Source organism: Lepidothrix coronata, unplaced genomic scaffold (genome assembly GCF_001604755.1).
Source record: "Lepidothrix coronata isolate B3197 unplaced genomic scaffold, Lepidothrix_coronata-1.0 Scaffold49, whole genome shotgun sequence".
In the NCBI taxonomy this organism is placed as follows: domain Eukaryota; kingdom Metazoa; phylum Chordata; class Aves; order Passeriformes; family Pipridae; genus Lepidothrix; species Lepidothrix coronata.
The window spans coordinates 4,468,798-4,484,377 of record NW_016690229.1 but is presented as its reverse complement, the minus strand read 5'-3'; the positions used below and the strand labels follow the sequence as shown (position 1 = coordinate 4,484,377).

The window sequence follows — 15,580 nt, the reverse complement described above, 5'->3', positions numbered from 1 at the left end:
CAACTCTGAGGTTCAGGCAAAAAAGAAGAGGAAAGAGGACAAAACTAGATGAGTCAAACACTGAGGGCTGTGCACTTCTGCAGCAAGAGATAAAGGAATGCATCGACCTCACAGCTGTACCACACAGACCTCATGCTCAGAGGCACATTTCTGTACACCTATTTCAGTGGAAAAAAATCTAGTTCATTCATGGCATTGGTCCTGAGCTCTTGGAATTGAAAGATTACCGAAGACATACGGCAACAATCCACTGTGTGTTCAAGATTTTAATGGTACAACAGTTTGATTTTACAAAGGAATTTGGAGTACCACCCCTATCACTCCCAGCTGGCATGAATGCAAACCAAATTTCCTCCTCTTCTCTGTGACATAGTTGTGACAAGTCCTATACAGCCTGCTGTCAGTCACACTGCTTCACCCAGCCCCCTCTGTTTACTCTCACATGTATTTCCAACCAACCATGTCTAAGTCCACCCTACCCACTTGTATCTACCATGTACTTCCATTCCTTCAGCTTTCAATGCTTCCCATTATTCTCCTCTCATTCCTGTGATCCTACATTAACCACTCCACACTCAACATTTCTCATTTCCCCCGTTACAGGACTTCTCAAGAGACATTTCAGTGGAAGACTTTAAAATTGTTTGAGATCTTTGAATAGATTTCCTTTATTAGAACACTTCAAGCATTTTATTTCTCCACCAAAACCATCTAAGGCTCTTACAAATAACTATTCATCCTTATTAGTTCAAAGCAAAGTACCATTTGATACACTGCTCAAGTGTGAAGTGATTTAGGTTTAATTTTGTAGAAAAAATATGGGACTGCAAAGACTTTTGGCTCCCGATTTTGAAAGCACACTTCTACAGTAATTTGTTTCTGACTAGAAAAACATTTTCTACTTCAATTCCAATAAATCTTCCATTAAAATAATAAAAAAAAAAGAAAATAATAAAATAACAATAAAAACAACCCATGGAAAATATTTCACCTTTCAAAGGGTCTTAAAAGCATTACTTCTCAAGCTGCTATTAAATTACCTGCTTTTCCAGAAATCGAAAGTAAGACCTGGCCACTAAAGGACTGTTATAATGATAAAATGATAGCCAGCATTAAGCTTCAATAAAAACCCCTGATTTCCAAGCCTGAACACAAATTATAATTCTCTCTGTCCACTTTTCAGCAGACAGAACTACAAGTTTTACCAACAGAGGCTTCGTTTTGATTTATTATTAACAGCTACATGTTACTGGCCCCTCACCACACACACACTCCAATTTATAGCTTTTTTCCCCCCCCCTTGGCACTGTGCCCATCACTCACCCGTAACGGCATCATAAAACTCCTCTTCACCGTTCATCCTTCAGTGTGAAATCTCTGCACAGCCAACCCAGCTCCCTCTAATGCATCGTTGAATTTGATTTAGAGATCAAGTATCTGTGTGTGCTGTCAGGGTCTTCTTTTGCAAATTCCCAGCTGCTTTAGATGATCTATTTGACAAGACAGGGAAACAGAATTAGCAACTTCCACATTTCTTACATGCACAAACACGCACACTTGACAAATACTAATTTTCCTATTTCCTCCCATAGTAAAAGATGGATTTTTGCATTCATAAGTAAACAGCCTTCTTTGATACCAAAGTAATTTTGAAGATGAATACTGCCTGCCACAAGAACAGTTGCTTTACTATGCCACCCTCCTCTCTCTATAAATAGTTCATATACATTACTGTAAAATATATCTTATTTACTGCAAGTTAAATTTCAAGTACAACTGAAAGGAGCAGAGAACTGACAGAAGAAAAAGACAGCTGGCAAACCAAAAATTCTTTTCAGCAAGAGGAAAAGCCTTACTGCATCCTCAACCAAGAATGCCAGGAGAAAGAGAACAGTTGTATCTCAAAATCTGACCACTGCATAAAAATGTTGGGCCTCACTCTACATCATGCAATCAGTACATAGTGAGCCTTAGAGAAGTTTTCTCAGGCTACTGCTATGAACCCTCAGAGAGACAACTGGAGATTTTTCCATCTAGGAGGAGTGTAAAGAACCAACAAACTTTTCCTTGGTAGAACCAAGCGCACTGCAAATAACTTACAGATTTATGAAGCATTCCAGCTCTACTTTATGCATAGACTAAATCAGGTTTTTTCCAGATGGTTGGCAATGGTGTAATGCAAACATTTTTACTTCACCCAACTTTAGTTTAAGGAGAAGAAAGAGAAAATTTAGTTTCCACTCTTACAAATGTTCACCAGGTACCAACAACAAGCCAAGTACATGACAACAGACAACAGCATGGCAATGCTATCGATATCTCCTCCAGAACAACCTCAATCTGTCAGTCTCAATTTTTTATGATCCTTGAAGATTCCACTGCTTTTGTGGCAGTAGTTTCTCCAGAGTAATTATAACTTGCACAATTCCATTCCAATTAGGAGAAACAAAGCCAGAAGTGCATTCTGCTCCTAGTAGAAGAGTTTACCATGTTTGAAGCCAATTCCTTCTTCTCTACAAGAAATCAAACTGTGTTTCAAGCCTTTTTCCCCTCACTGCCCAGAACAAAAGCTAGTTGAATGTCTCACACACATACAGTCCTTCCAATTGTCCATTCAGAAGGAGGAGCTAAAACAGCTTATTATGGAACTCATCTCAGTTAATGAATACAGTGTTCGCCTTGAAGTGTTCTGTCTGTCACGGCCAGGTATATCAGTTTGTCACTTTTCCCTTAGGAACTTCCCATTTCCTTGCTACTATAGGATTTTGTATCGATCTCTGCATCAGCAATATCATATTTATAAGTCCTCACCTCCACAAGAACAAAACTTTAAACATCTGCTTCTCGACTATTGCTACACTGCTGTTGCAATTGCTCTCAGCTGCATGAGTTTCCTTCCCTTTTCCCTGTGCTGTTCTACAGAGACTTTTAAACCTTCTTCAGCTTTCTTGCTCATCAGCAACAAGCTTCTGACTTCTTTTGCCAAAGCTCTGCACTCTCCTAAGCAAGGATGCAACAGCTCAGAGCATTTAAGGCAGGGACATGTCTGTCTGAAGGATTCCAGTGCAAGGCTATCAGCAAGTGCTCACTTGCAGCAGCTCGGATTTCTGCATGAACTAAACACCAGATTTGGTATCACAGAATAGCTTGGGTTGGAAGGGACCTTAAAGATCATCTAGTTCCAATTTTTCTAAATCTGTACTGTAAGTACGAGTCAGTGTACTATCCCTGTGTTATGCTGTCTAAGGGAAATCAATCCTTGACTCTAAAAAAAGTGCCTGTTCATATCAAAGTTTCTCCAAACTTTCCAGCGCCACCAGCAATATATCTGGAATTATCTCCTCCAAGGACTCCAAATATGTCATATCTTTGCAGAAAATCTCTCCTTGAGGATGCAACTATGTAAACTTTTCTACAGGGCTGGAGGGAAGGAATCCAAAGAAAACTATTGCTACAGAAAACCAGGACTCACCTCAGGACAAGTGTTCACCCCAGATGACCACACTGGACTCCACTAATTTGCCAAAAAAGAGGTTGCATTAGAGGACTTCTTTAACCCTCCAAGTATCCTTGAAGATGCAAGACATTTATGGTTTCAGCTGTCCACAAGCATTGCATCCTCCTGGCAAAACAGCAGCCAACATTTCCAGAAGGACACTTGGATACACACATGATACAACCCTCTCATGATCAGCACTACAGTTCCCTCATTTTCTCCATGTTTTCTTGCATCTTCCCTTTTTCTGTTTTGTCTCAGTTTTGTAACAGTCTTGTATAGAAGGCACTGAGAAATAAAAATTATGACTTAAAAAACTGTCAATTATCATTAAGAGCCTTAGAATAAATAAGGTCACACAGATGAATGCCAGTTTCTCCTCTCCCCTCTCCTGCACAATAAGAATTGCATTACAAAAGGACCTGTGAAGTGGAACTCCATCCCACAGTGTGCAGATGGAGACAACCCAGATTTCCTATAAAAACACTCTCCAAGTACAATTGAAGTGACCAGAATCAACAACTTGACTTAACCTCACACCACTCCTGAAGCTCACTGCTATTTGAAAATGAAAGTTCAGTCAAATCCCTGTACGTTACACACAAGCTTTATAACTATTACCTAAAGAACAAAATATTCATTGAAGTCACTTTAAATAATAGTCACAAATTGTCCCAAGGTGCCAGGAACAATTTTAAAAGGATAAAGTAATATATTTTGCTGAGTTACACTGGGAATAACTTCACGCTTATATCACTTCTTTTACATTCAGTTCTTTTATACAGCAGAGATTAACATGAATTTGCATGTAGCTGAACACAGTGATAACAGCATTCAGCTTTCATGAGCCAAAAAGCTAGGATTAAGTCCTTTTCTCTTACTGAAAGCAACAGCAAAAGTTACTTTCAGCTAGGTTGAAATGCCAGAAGACAAAAACATCCTGGTTGCTTCATATTCAGTATTTGTAATCTGCATTTCCTCCTCCATGTCCCTGATGTATGCAGAAGAATTCACTTACACACGAGCAACTGTAAATAACAGGTTTTACCAAAACTGCCACTGGAGGAAGGGTGCAACACTCCTGTGGCAGACAGACCTTCAGGAGCTCAGGACCACCTGTCCTGGAAAACCCCTCATAAAGCATAAACATGGTATCAGGTTCTCAACTTTTAGTCCTACCGTGTAGAAGAAATATAAACTATATTTGGATATTTTCTTATATACATAGTAATCACTAGGAATGGAGCAAACAGGTTTCCATACAGGATTTCACTGGCTCCTCGTTGGAGAGAAAACACTGTTTCAGCCATCAGGGTTTGCTGGTTTACAGGTTAAAGTTATCTTAGTGGGTTTACAGGCAGTGCCAAGGGCTGAGCCTGAGTGCTCAAGGCACAGACACTCAGAAAGGTGCTTTTTGTGGGGACCTCAGCCCAGCTGCCACACTGATCACCAAGTCATTTTATAAATGACATGGAAAAGCCGCAAGTAGTGGCATCCTAAGAGAACTGCAAATTTGCCATTAAATGATGACAACACACTCCTAGCCACAGGCAGCCCAGATTTTGTGGTTTACAGCAACAAAGCTTATCTATTTCCTCATATTTTAAGGGTAGGTATTGGTACAGATTAATCAGATTTATTATAGGATTTGTGTGCATGAGCAAAAACTGGCACATTTATTTTTATTTTCATATCAAACTGATCTCCCTACAGGAGCTCAAACCAAAAGACAAGAGATAAAATCATCCAAAAAAAGTAATAATACCCATCCCAACAGTACAACTTTGGTTGGTAAATCTGTACTGCAGCTGTATTATCTTACGTTCACTCTGACAAATTCTCTGTCCCAGGTTGTCCAGAATATTCACAGTAAGATGTTACTTTTTGAAGTTACCCTTAAAGTGAGTGCCAAAGCAATTTACAGAAAAAACTAAGCCTAACATAATTTACTGAAGCAAGTCTTGGACAAGTTATTTGGGCAGAACCTAGTTTTTCTACTCATTTTGCTTATTCGCACACCAATGCCTAAAATATACAAACCCAAAGAACCAAGAGTTAAGCATAGCATGTCAAGTCAAAAACTTGTAAGACCTTCTGGCATCTTCTAATCAAAGAACAACCACTTCGGTTCCTCTGAAATAAGCTCTGCACTTTGGTGATGTTCTAAAGCCATCCACAAACAGGTTAAACAAGATATTAGGCTGTCCAATAACACAATTTAGAAATGCAAATACCAATGCTGAAATAAAAATGCTATGTTTGCCCCAAGCAAGAATCCCCAAAACCTGAACAGGTAAAGGGCAGAAATATAACTACTAATCACATGGGCACAAGTGATTAGTATTGTTGCTGCACAACAAGTCAAAAGGTTACCTGAAGGGAGCCTACAAGAAAGGTGGAGAGGGACTTTCTACAAGAGCATGTAGTGACAGGACAAGGGGGAATGTGAATTTGAATTGACAGAGAGCAGGTTTAGATTAGATATTAAACAGAAATTCTTCCCTGTGAGGGTGGGGAGGCCCTGGCACAGGTTGCCCAGAGAAGCTGGGGATGCCCCATCCTTGCATCCTTGTCCAAGGCCAAGTTGGATGGGGCTTGGAGCAACCTGGGCTAGTGGAAGGTGTCCGTGCCCATGGCAGGGGGTTGGAACTGGATGGTCTTTAGGGTTCCTTCCAACCCAAACCATTCTGTGATTCTATGATACTCATTAAAATTCCTTTAAATTCTCATAGTTCATCAGGAAATGTCACATTCCTGTATGACTGATGACCATGGACAGTCCCTTTCTCAAAGGACATGGGGATGTTTTGCAAAGGCAAAGGACAAAGCAGTTGAAATAAATACTGCAGAAACACAAGAAAATACCTGCACCACATTCACAGCACACCTTGAAATAGGTTCTACAGAGGGAAGGAGTTACTCAGAATGACATCCTGCCTTTCAAAAGTCTGTCACAGACAGAGAGAACAAACAGAAAGGGCTGTTCCTAAATGTGTCTGAGACAGATCCCCAGAGGCTCACGCTCGGGAGCAAACACGCTCCTCTCAGTGATCCTCACAGCCCTGATGCAGAGAGTGTCACTATTCACACCACCCACGGCGACAGCCAAGGTCCCATGACAAAGGAAGAACGAAGTTGTAGCGTATCTGTCAATCAGCTGGTTATGAATAATGTCACACAAAGTGTTTGTCAAGCGCAGTTGAACCCGTCACTCACTCGGTGTGACACCTACCAGGTGATCTGGCTCCCAGGAACACGCTTTGCTTTGCAAAGATTAACTCTGTGCAGGTCAGAGCGTCCCCTACAAGGTCACAGTCCCCAGCTGCAGAAGGTACAAGAACTCTCCTCCAGAAATACATCAGTCCCAGAGACTTTGCACAATTCCCATTTTAAACCGTTTCCTCCCACTTGAATTTATTTTTAAAACCAGGCCAACAAAAGCCGCAAGACTTTGCAAAATCACTTTATAAACTCATTTGCTCAACGCGCTCTGTGACGTGCATGTGAGCACTGAGCACCTCTCTGAGAAGAGATGCACACTCCACCTTCATGGCTGCTCTCCAAAATCAGACTGTGGGGATCCACTGCCTGCAGAGCACCCGTGCTCTCCACACCTATATGCCAGATGAGGCAAATATGCCACGAGGGGAGCTTCGGGTTGGACATTAGGAGGAATTTCTTCACAGAAAGGGTTGTTAAGCATTGGAAGGGGCTGCCCAAGGAGGTGGTGGAGTCCCCATCCCTGGAGGTGTTCAAGGAACAACTGGACGTGGCACTGAGTGCTCTGGTCTAGCTGAAAAGAGTCACAGGTTGAACTCCATGATCTTGGAGGTCTTTTCCAGCCTAAACGATTCTGTGATCCTGAGGCTGTGGAGATGACCTGCAGTGGTTGTCCATAACATCATTTCATCTGCTTACAGCTCTATCAAGCACTAAAAGTTAAAATTTCCTATGCCATTTATCTGGATACGTCAGTAATCCCACAATTTTGTCGCCTCGTGTGCTTGCTCCTTCTCAAAATCCATTTGTCAGCAGAAAAATAATAAAAATAACCAGCTTATGCCTCTGTCACCATGATTCTGGATCCTTGGAACTTATACACAATTAAAAAAAAAACACTGTACCCCAGAACAACCTGTAAGAGTTTATACATGCAACTACTCTGGCTTAGTTAATTCAACTAGTTCCTCCATACTAACTTGTTCTTCCAGGTTAATCCCCAACAAAGACCCGGCTGGATAACCGAAAGTTACTCCTCCTTAAAGAAACATTTACATTTCTATAGAAAGACCAGCATTTACAGCCCAGTGGCTCATTGGGCTGGAATGTGGCTCAGCAAGCTCAGGTTTGAAGCTGGCTCAAGAAAACTGCAGTGCTTTTTTTCCTCCAGAGACCTGAAGCAGAAATTTCACATCATGCAGCAATTCTGGAAAGCTTTGCTGACACCATCCTGCTACCTTTACAAATCCCATTTTTTTCACTTTGTAATCACATGTTCTGGCTCTGTGAGACACATAAAACGCTCAGTCCTGCTCATTACACTGACATTAAATCTACTTGTGAGATCAAGGAGCGTTTAAGTAAAACCAAGTACAGAATCAATAGGCAGCCAGGAAAATAACCACAGCATGAGCAGGTAGGGTGTTAGAAGTTTAATACACTGGAATTAGAGTGCCACCAAAGAATTCATGAACTAGCACATTCATCAGCTTTTTCACATGCCTAACAAGGTTTTGTTGGATCTGCACTTCCACAGCAAATTTTAAAATCATTAAAGTTTATTAACTTGAAAAGAGAATAATTGCAAGGAAGAAAAATTAGAAAAAAAGGGGAAAAAGGAAAAAGGTCACTTGGGACTTCCTCACGAAAAACATTTTCATTAGTTTGATATGACAAGAATGAGAGGAAATGTGAATTTTCAAACTGAGAGAGAGCAGGTTTAGATTAGATATTAAACAGAAATTCTTCCCTGTGAGGGTGGGGAGGCCCTGGCACAGGTTGCCCAGAGAAGCTGTGGATGCCCCATCCCTGCAAGTGTCCAAGGCCAGGTTGGATGGGGCTTGGAGCAACCTGGAATAGTGGAAGGTGTCCCTGCCCATGGCAGGGGGTGGAAAGAGATGGTCTTTAGGGTCCCTTCCAACCCAAACCATTCTGTGATATCCTGGATGCACCTTCTGTCCAGAAAGAGACTCCAAGAGCCAGCAGAAGACCAAAGATACACACTCTTCACATTAACACTAAAATTAAAAAATGGGGGGGGAAAAGGACAACAAAAAAACCAACAGTCTACAGCATGGTTGGGGGAATAGGAGCCAACCCCATCATCTCCTGAGTTGCCTGCTGAAATAAAACAGAGCTGTAGTACTTCAAGGGATTGAAATAAATAACTCAAACTGAAAGATAAATATTCATGTGTGTTTGCTTCATACACATCTCCTGAAAACATCAAACTGCAGTGTTTCATCTCTGCTTCAGCAAGGATGAATCCTAATTGACTTATGAAATTAGGTTACCAACAACACTGGATCTAAAACATCTACAAAAATTAGCCAAGAAGTCAATTTAATTGGCAATTTAGATACCTGCTGTAATTATTATGCACTTAAAATCTCTTTAGCCAGAGAACAGCTACAGATGGCAGAATCCAGAAGAGGATTTTCTTTACCAAATTAGATTTCTTTCTTACTCCAAAGTTTGAATGTAATACCATCTTCCACCAAGATGTCTTGGCAAGATGAAACTCTCTCTACATCCTCAACAAGAAAAGGGCAACTTCCTTCTCAAGTTAACAAAGTGCAGAGAGGCTGAGTGATGAGGATCAACACAAATCAAACTGATTTATGGTTCTGTTCTCTCAGGAATACCAGCTTCTGGTGATACTTCACAGGAATTAGAGCCAACTGGAACCCTGCAAGTCTGGCTTTCAACTGAGGAAAAGCTACAAAATTTGTATCTGCATCAGGACAAATGACAGTAATTGTTGCACACACAAATACTGCCCCCAGCACAAAGCTACAGTGCTGTAACCAGAGGTATTATTTATTGAACATAAAAATTGTAAAGATGAAACTGGACAGAAAATACCCTCCCAGCACAGTGCTCAATTACCTGTGGAACCAATGGCTATTCCCCACTTTCTTTTCAACCAAAAATTCTGTTCTACAGCCAAGGATATTGGCTTGAATTTCCATAAATCTAATAAACAAACAGAACAAGGAAACTTGATTCCAGCAGATTAATATCTTCTGATGCAAAACGCTTCGCTGAAATTCCCACAAAACTCTGTAAATGTTCTCCTTTTTTAACACCACCTCAATATTTGAGACAATTTTCCACCTGAGAGCATCTGGTACAGCATTTCTTGGGCTTTGTAACCTTCCCTTGGAAACTATTTCATGGCCCATGATTGTAAAATATGACAAAATTCCATTTTGCATTCCTCTCCACGCATGATGCAGAACGTTAGGTTTGATCATGAGTGATAAACCAGCTCACTTCTAAGCACATTGTTAAAAAAAAATAAATAAATCCTTCACTACTGTATTGTAAAACTAGTTACTTCTTAGTAGTTTCCTGAGGAACTGTTCTATCTTACAGAGATAAGGTGGGAAGCAATCAATAACTCCAAGCACAGTGACACAAGCGTCAGTAGATATGTAATTAATCATTTATGAACACTTCTCTTTGAAGGTAAAATTAAGGATGCCTCAGTATTTCCCATCACGATGCAACCACCCCTACAAATTGATCACTGAAGCTTATGAATGTGAAGACAATTACAGCATAAAACATCACCGGAGAAAACCCCCAGAACCGCAAAAAGTAGTTACATTTTTAAGTTTATAGATCTTCCTACTCAAAGGCAGTTTTTCAGCTTTGTCTCTCTGGGCCCATTCTCTCCAGGCAAGTGCAGGTTTACATTTATTCTGTACGAGGTATCTTACAAAATCATTTTCACAGAGACTCTTAAATAATTGTGACAGCAATTATATGACAAACAGAGCAGGAGGACAACAGCGATGAACCCAGTGCAAAGCCCTGCAGCATAAGAAACCATATTTTCATGCCTACCAACAACTCCTCACACACTGGAATTCTGCAGCACGAGCTCATGCACACAACCAGAAGACTGTTAAAGAGTTTTAAGATGATACCACAAATTTAGAAAAGCTTTAGAAGGTCAGAGTTTATGCTATGGGTGAATTTCATTTAAAGCTACATTTGTAGTAGATAACTAATGGATTCCAGTATAAGGTTGCTACTACGTTTGCTGTTGTCAAGAGATTAAAAAAATAAAATAAAATAAATGTTGACTTCTCAAGACAGGACAAATCTCTCTATTTAGAGTTCAGTTTTAGTAAAGAATCCACCCAACTATCTGCTCAATAACATTAACCCACTTGGGTAACAAAACCCACAGTGCACAGCACTTTGTTTAAAAGAAAGACCATGTAAACAAAGTTATTTGCATCTCTGAAGATCGGTAGCATTTTTGTTTCACTATTGAACAACCATTCAACAGTTTCATTGGTGCAAAACCTAGAAAGAACCCCACACAGGGGTCAGTTTTGTTCTCCTGACAAAGTTCTCATCTCAGTGAACACACGCTGCTGAAGGGCCTGTTGTGAACGGGCTGGTGAGGGAATTTCTCCGCAGCCTCAACACACACAAGTTTTATAATTGAGAGTTATTAAAGGGATTCTTGTTCTCACTTGACTGCACTGACACGTTGCAGGGAACAGAGTTTACATCAGCACCTCAGTGGCCAGAGCTGTGGGTGAGTTAAAGAGCTGAAGTGAGTGATGAGAACCACAGACACCTCGGAACTCACACACCACCTTCAGACTTCCCATCACAGCTTTTAACTATCATCACAACCAAAACACAATGAGATCTATTAACAGGCTCTTTTGGGAGCATGAAAAAAAAAATTACTCAGAAGAGTAAAAATATAATGAAGTTATCCATTCATGAAAACGCATTTCTTGAAAAATACCCTAAGCATGCAAACTTTACAAAACCCCAGAGGTTCACAGCATCCCAACAGCCACAACCTTTATCTCATCCGAAACTCTGGACAGCACAGCAAAGGAACTGGACTCCACCAGGAACACCACAGACCAAGGTTTCCACTCAGTCTAATGCCAAGCACAGAGCAAAAGACAGTTTAAGTTTGGGACTATAAAACCCAGAGGGTCAAAACTAAAAGGTTTCTGCAGCTGCAGGGACAATTCACCTTTTGTGCACCCTCCCTCCCACTAGATTGATAAACAACCCCAGGAAGACAACACTCTGCAGCCTCTGCATTTTCTGAATGGAGGCTGCTGTAATTTACTAAAAATCTGTCTCATTACGTGCACAATAACAATTATGTGCATAATAAAATATACTGAACTAAATCTAAAGGATCTGTCTAGACCAGCAAATGAATTTCCAATTGTAACTGTATTTAAGGGAAAGAAAAAAATCAAGTTTAAGGAAGCTTAGTCTATTCTTGTCTGTTCTTTCGTCTATTCTTGTAACTTATTGATCCTGAAAATTAAGATATTATCTTTGTGCACTGAATCAACAATACATTTTTTGAAGAGTATAACTGAACGTTATGGTAAGCCACATTTGACACATTCTAATTGCTTATTGCTCTCCTGCAACTTGCTATTACAAGCCTTTAAGGATACAAAATAAATAATTACATCATCATACATCTATCTGCACAGTAATTATCAAGAATTCAAGGATTGGGATAATGTATTCTGTAATTCCCAGTTCTATGGTGGTCTATTCCATAAAATAATAAAACCTATAAAAGAATTGCTATAATGCATAACCTATATTCTTTTGCAAGACTAAGCACATCAAAGTCCCATATCTCCAAAGTGGCAGATGCAGGGTGACCAACTTGTTCATTGCTCTCATTTTCCAATTTATTCAGCTTGGAGAAGGTGCCCCTGTGATCAGTTACATGTTCAAACTCAGCAAAAACATGAGCATTCCATATTTAACACATATTCTTTGCACGCTCGATTTTGTGCATTTCTTCCGAAAAATGTAAAGAGAACCAAACATTTTAGTTACTTCACAAAGAAGTGACTAAACACTAAGCATTTTAAACATCATAGCAGTGTCACATGCAGACATTTCTTGTATCTCCATGACTCAGGTGGCAAAACTGATGCTGAAGTGAAGGACTAGAAAAATGCCACCCTGTAAATGGAAGCCCTAGATATCAACCAGCATGATGTAACATTGCACTTGCTCAAGGACAAGTTACTTCAAATACCAAAGCTAATAACTTATCTGCTTAAAAATTCAGCGTACTTGCAGGCAAACCTTGCTTTCAAACAACGACCCAAAAAAAAAAAAAAAATCATCTGACTGGCACTACAAACAGTGGTTTAAAAATATAGCCTTATCAAAGCAAAAAAAGCCTGGTTGGGATGTTTTCCAGCCAACGCTAAGATAACAGAAAGCAAAGCTTTCCACCTTTGTTCTAGGTCAGCGTGTGTGAAGTTCACACAGTAGAATTCACAGGAAGAAAGACTGAAAGAAATACCAGTTTCAATCACAAGACCTGTCAGCTTAAGCAAGTACGTATCATGGAAAGCAGTAACAGTATTAAAACTGATTTAAAGAAACCATCCAAGAGTGAAAATGCTCCCCAGTGATCAGTTACCGCCTAGAAGTCAGCAAACAAATAACTAAAACCCACACTGTTTTTCAGTATTGCACCAAACGAAACCTTTAACCTATCTAGTCTCCAACTACTTGTAGGCACGGAGTTTGCTGTCTAATCATCATTTTCTATCTCCAACTTTTGGCTTCTGTTCCTAAGATTATATTGGCACGGCTGAAGAACCAGTTCTGGAGGAAAATGCCACATTTATTCCTGGACAGCAGACGTCTCAGTGCTTCCTTTCGAGGACTCCCTGAAGTTACAGGTTCACCATGAGGTGCTGTTGGTTCAGGAAAACAACACTAAGAATCACTCCTGGTCTTATCCCAGACTGCCCTCAACTTTCTGTCACGTGGTCAAACATTCGCACGGCTTGACAACTATTTTAAGAAAAAGCTTTGTTTACTGTCACTGAAAACCCAAAGGGTTCCTTAGGGGATAAATCACTGCTCGGAATTTCTTGCTTCCATGCTAGTTTAGCCAGTTCTCCCACTTCCATCCCACGGCGCAGGGCTTTATGCTTGGAAGTTACCCAAGTCACTGCTTCCAGACATTGCCCTGAAGTTTTACAAGTCCCTGAGCACAGTGGTGCAAAGTTGGTTAAGGTGACATGTACGTGGTTGCTCCCAGATGGCAACGTGAACGTGGAGTTACAGAACTTCGGAGGGTTAAGTTGGAACAATCCAATTTTAGTTTTTCCTGCATGCAAAGCTTTAGAAGAGGAAACACCACAAGAGGAGTGGTGCAGTGATGCTAATCAACACTGCATATCCATGTCTCCTTTTTAGTTTTCCTGGGATCAAAACTGAAGGATCTGTACTTTAACAGAGCAAACTCACAGTAAATGGAAGCAATATCTGCTTGAACTCAACATGCTTTGGCAGATACTCCTGAGAGGAAACACAAGATTATGGCATACACAAAAAACGGAAGGTGATTTTGAACCCACATCTGAAATTCTGGCCTGCAAGTGCTGCAGAGTCCAGAAGGAGTCCTGAATCTGAACACACAGAGAGCACAAACATGATCAATACCCAGATTAAATAAATGGCAACATAACTTATACCTTTGTTACCATGCAGAAGTTCTGGTGGCATGGTATTTAAAAAAAAGCCTTTTTTCCTGCTATTTTTCCCATCTTGCTTGTCTCCCTTTCAGGAGCTCTGTAAGAGAAACATCGGGTAGGTAACTGAAGAACAACAACAACAAAAAAAAAGCCAAACTCAAATAAGCCCTGACTGCTCGCTGTGCTTCAGCTGTGGCCTAAAAGGCCCCTTGAGGCTCCCGTGCTGAGCTGAGCCGAGCCCAACATGTTCCCCTGGGGAACTGCCTGTCGCAGACTCCTCTGCTAAACCACCCAGCTGCAAAAGCAATCGGAAAAATACAATAAAATTAGAAAAAGCCCAGCGCCGGGGCTGACAGAGCTGCGCTGACCTGCACCCTCCGCAGGGACAGCGACGTCCTTCAGCCCCCGCTCCCCGCCCGGCCACAAAGAGCCCGAGGGCTGGCAAGAGGGAACCGGGAAGGGCTCAGCACCAGGCAGGGCTCAGCATCGGGATCAGCACCGGGAAGGGGCTCAGCACCGGATGGAGTCACAGCACTGGGAAGGGCTCAGCACCAGGCAGCATCAAAGCACTGGGCAGGATCACAGCACCGGGATCACAGCACCGGGCACAGCACCAGGCAGGATCACAGCACCGGGAACGGGGGGGGCTCAGCACCCGGTGGAATCACAGCACCGGGGAGGCACTCAGAACCTTACCTCAACACCCTCCACCCTGGTGCCCGACTCTGCGGGATCCCGCAGCGCCCCAAGATCCCCAGGCGAGTCAAGGCCCCCCCGCCCGCCGCCGCCGCCGCACTGACAGCGCGACCCGCGGCCCACGGGGGAGCGGCCCCCCCGCGGCCCACTGCGGGCGCTGCCGGGGGCGCGGGGGCCCCGCGGGGAGCGCAGCGCGGCAGCCCCGACCCTGCCCTGCCCGCGGCGTTACCTGAACCAGCCCCGATCCCGGCTCCTCTCCCGCTCCGGCCCCGCCGACACCGAGGCGGAAGTGCGGCCCTGGCCGCGCCGGAGTGACGGGCGGTCCCGCCAATCGCAGGGCGCGGCCGCGCCCCGCAGCGGGGAAGGTGGCCAATCGGCTCCAACTGTCCCTCTGGGAGGCGGGGCGAATGCTAATGAGGCGCGGAGCGTCTCCGCCCCGGGCCGCGCCACCGCTGGGGAGAGAGCGGGCCAATGGCACGGCGGGGGGCGGGTATATGCAGATGAGACGGGATATCCATGGAGGCGTGGCTATGCAGATGAGGGTGGTACCGGCAGCCCCCGGGGCGCGAGGCCGCCTCACCGGGCTCAATCCGGGGGGTCGGTGCGGCCCCTCCTGCACGAACAAAACGATGTAGCCACTCTTTCCGGT

At 42.6% G+C, this 15,580-nt stretch overlaps 1 protein-coding gene across 2 annotated transcripts in view; it reads right to left on the bottom strand.

Annotated features, from left to right (window-relative positions):
- The window catches only part of OSBPL2 (oxysterol binding protein like 2), a 35,191-nt gene extending 19,940 nt beyond the window's left edge, over window positions 1–15,251 (bottom strand). The window contains exons 1-3 of one of the 2 annotated variants that reach the window (XM_017815328.1): window positions 15,161–15,251; window positions 14,236–14,332; window positions 1,324–1,490 (exon numbers count right to left, since the gene is read on the bottom strand). In XM_017815328.1, coding sequence (XP_017670817.1) covers window positions 1,324–1,360 — 37 coding nt within the window. In that variant the 5' untranslated portion in view covers window positions 1,361–1,490; window positions 14,236–14,332; window positions 15,161–15,251. The remainder of the gene's footprint in view (window positions 1–1,323; window positions 1,491–14,235; window positions 14,333–15,160) is intronic. The other variant, XM_017815329.1, reaches the window with a different exon arrangement.
- Between the last annotated feature and the right edge of the window lie 329 nt (window positions 15,252–15,580).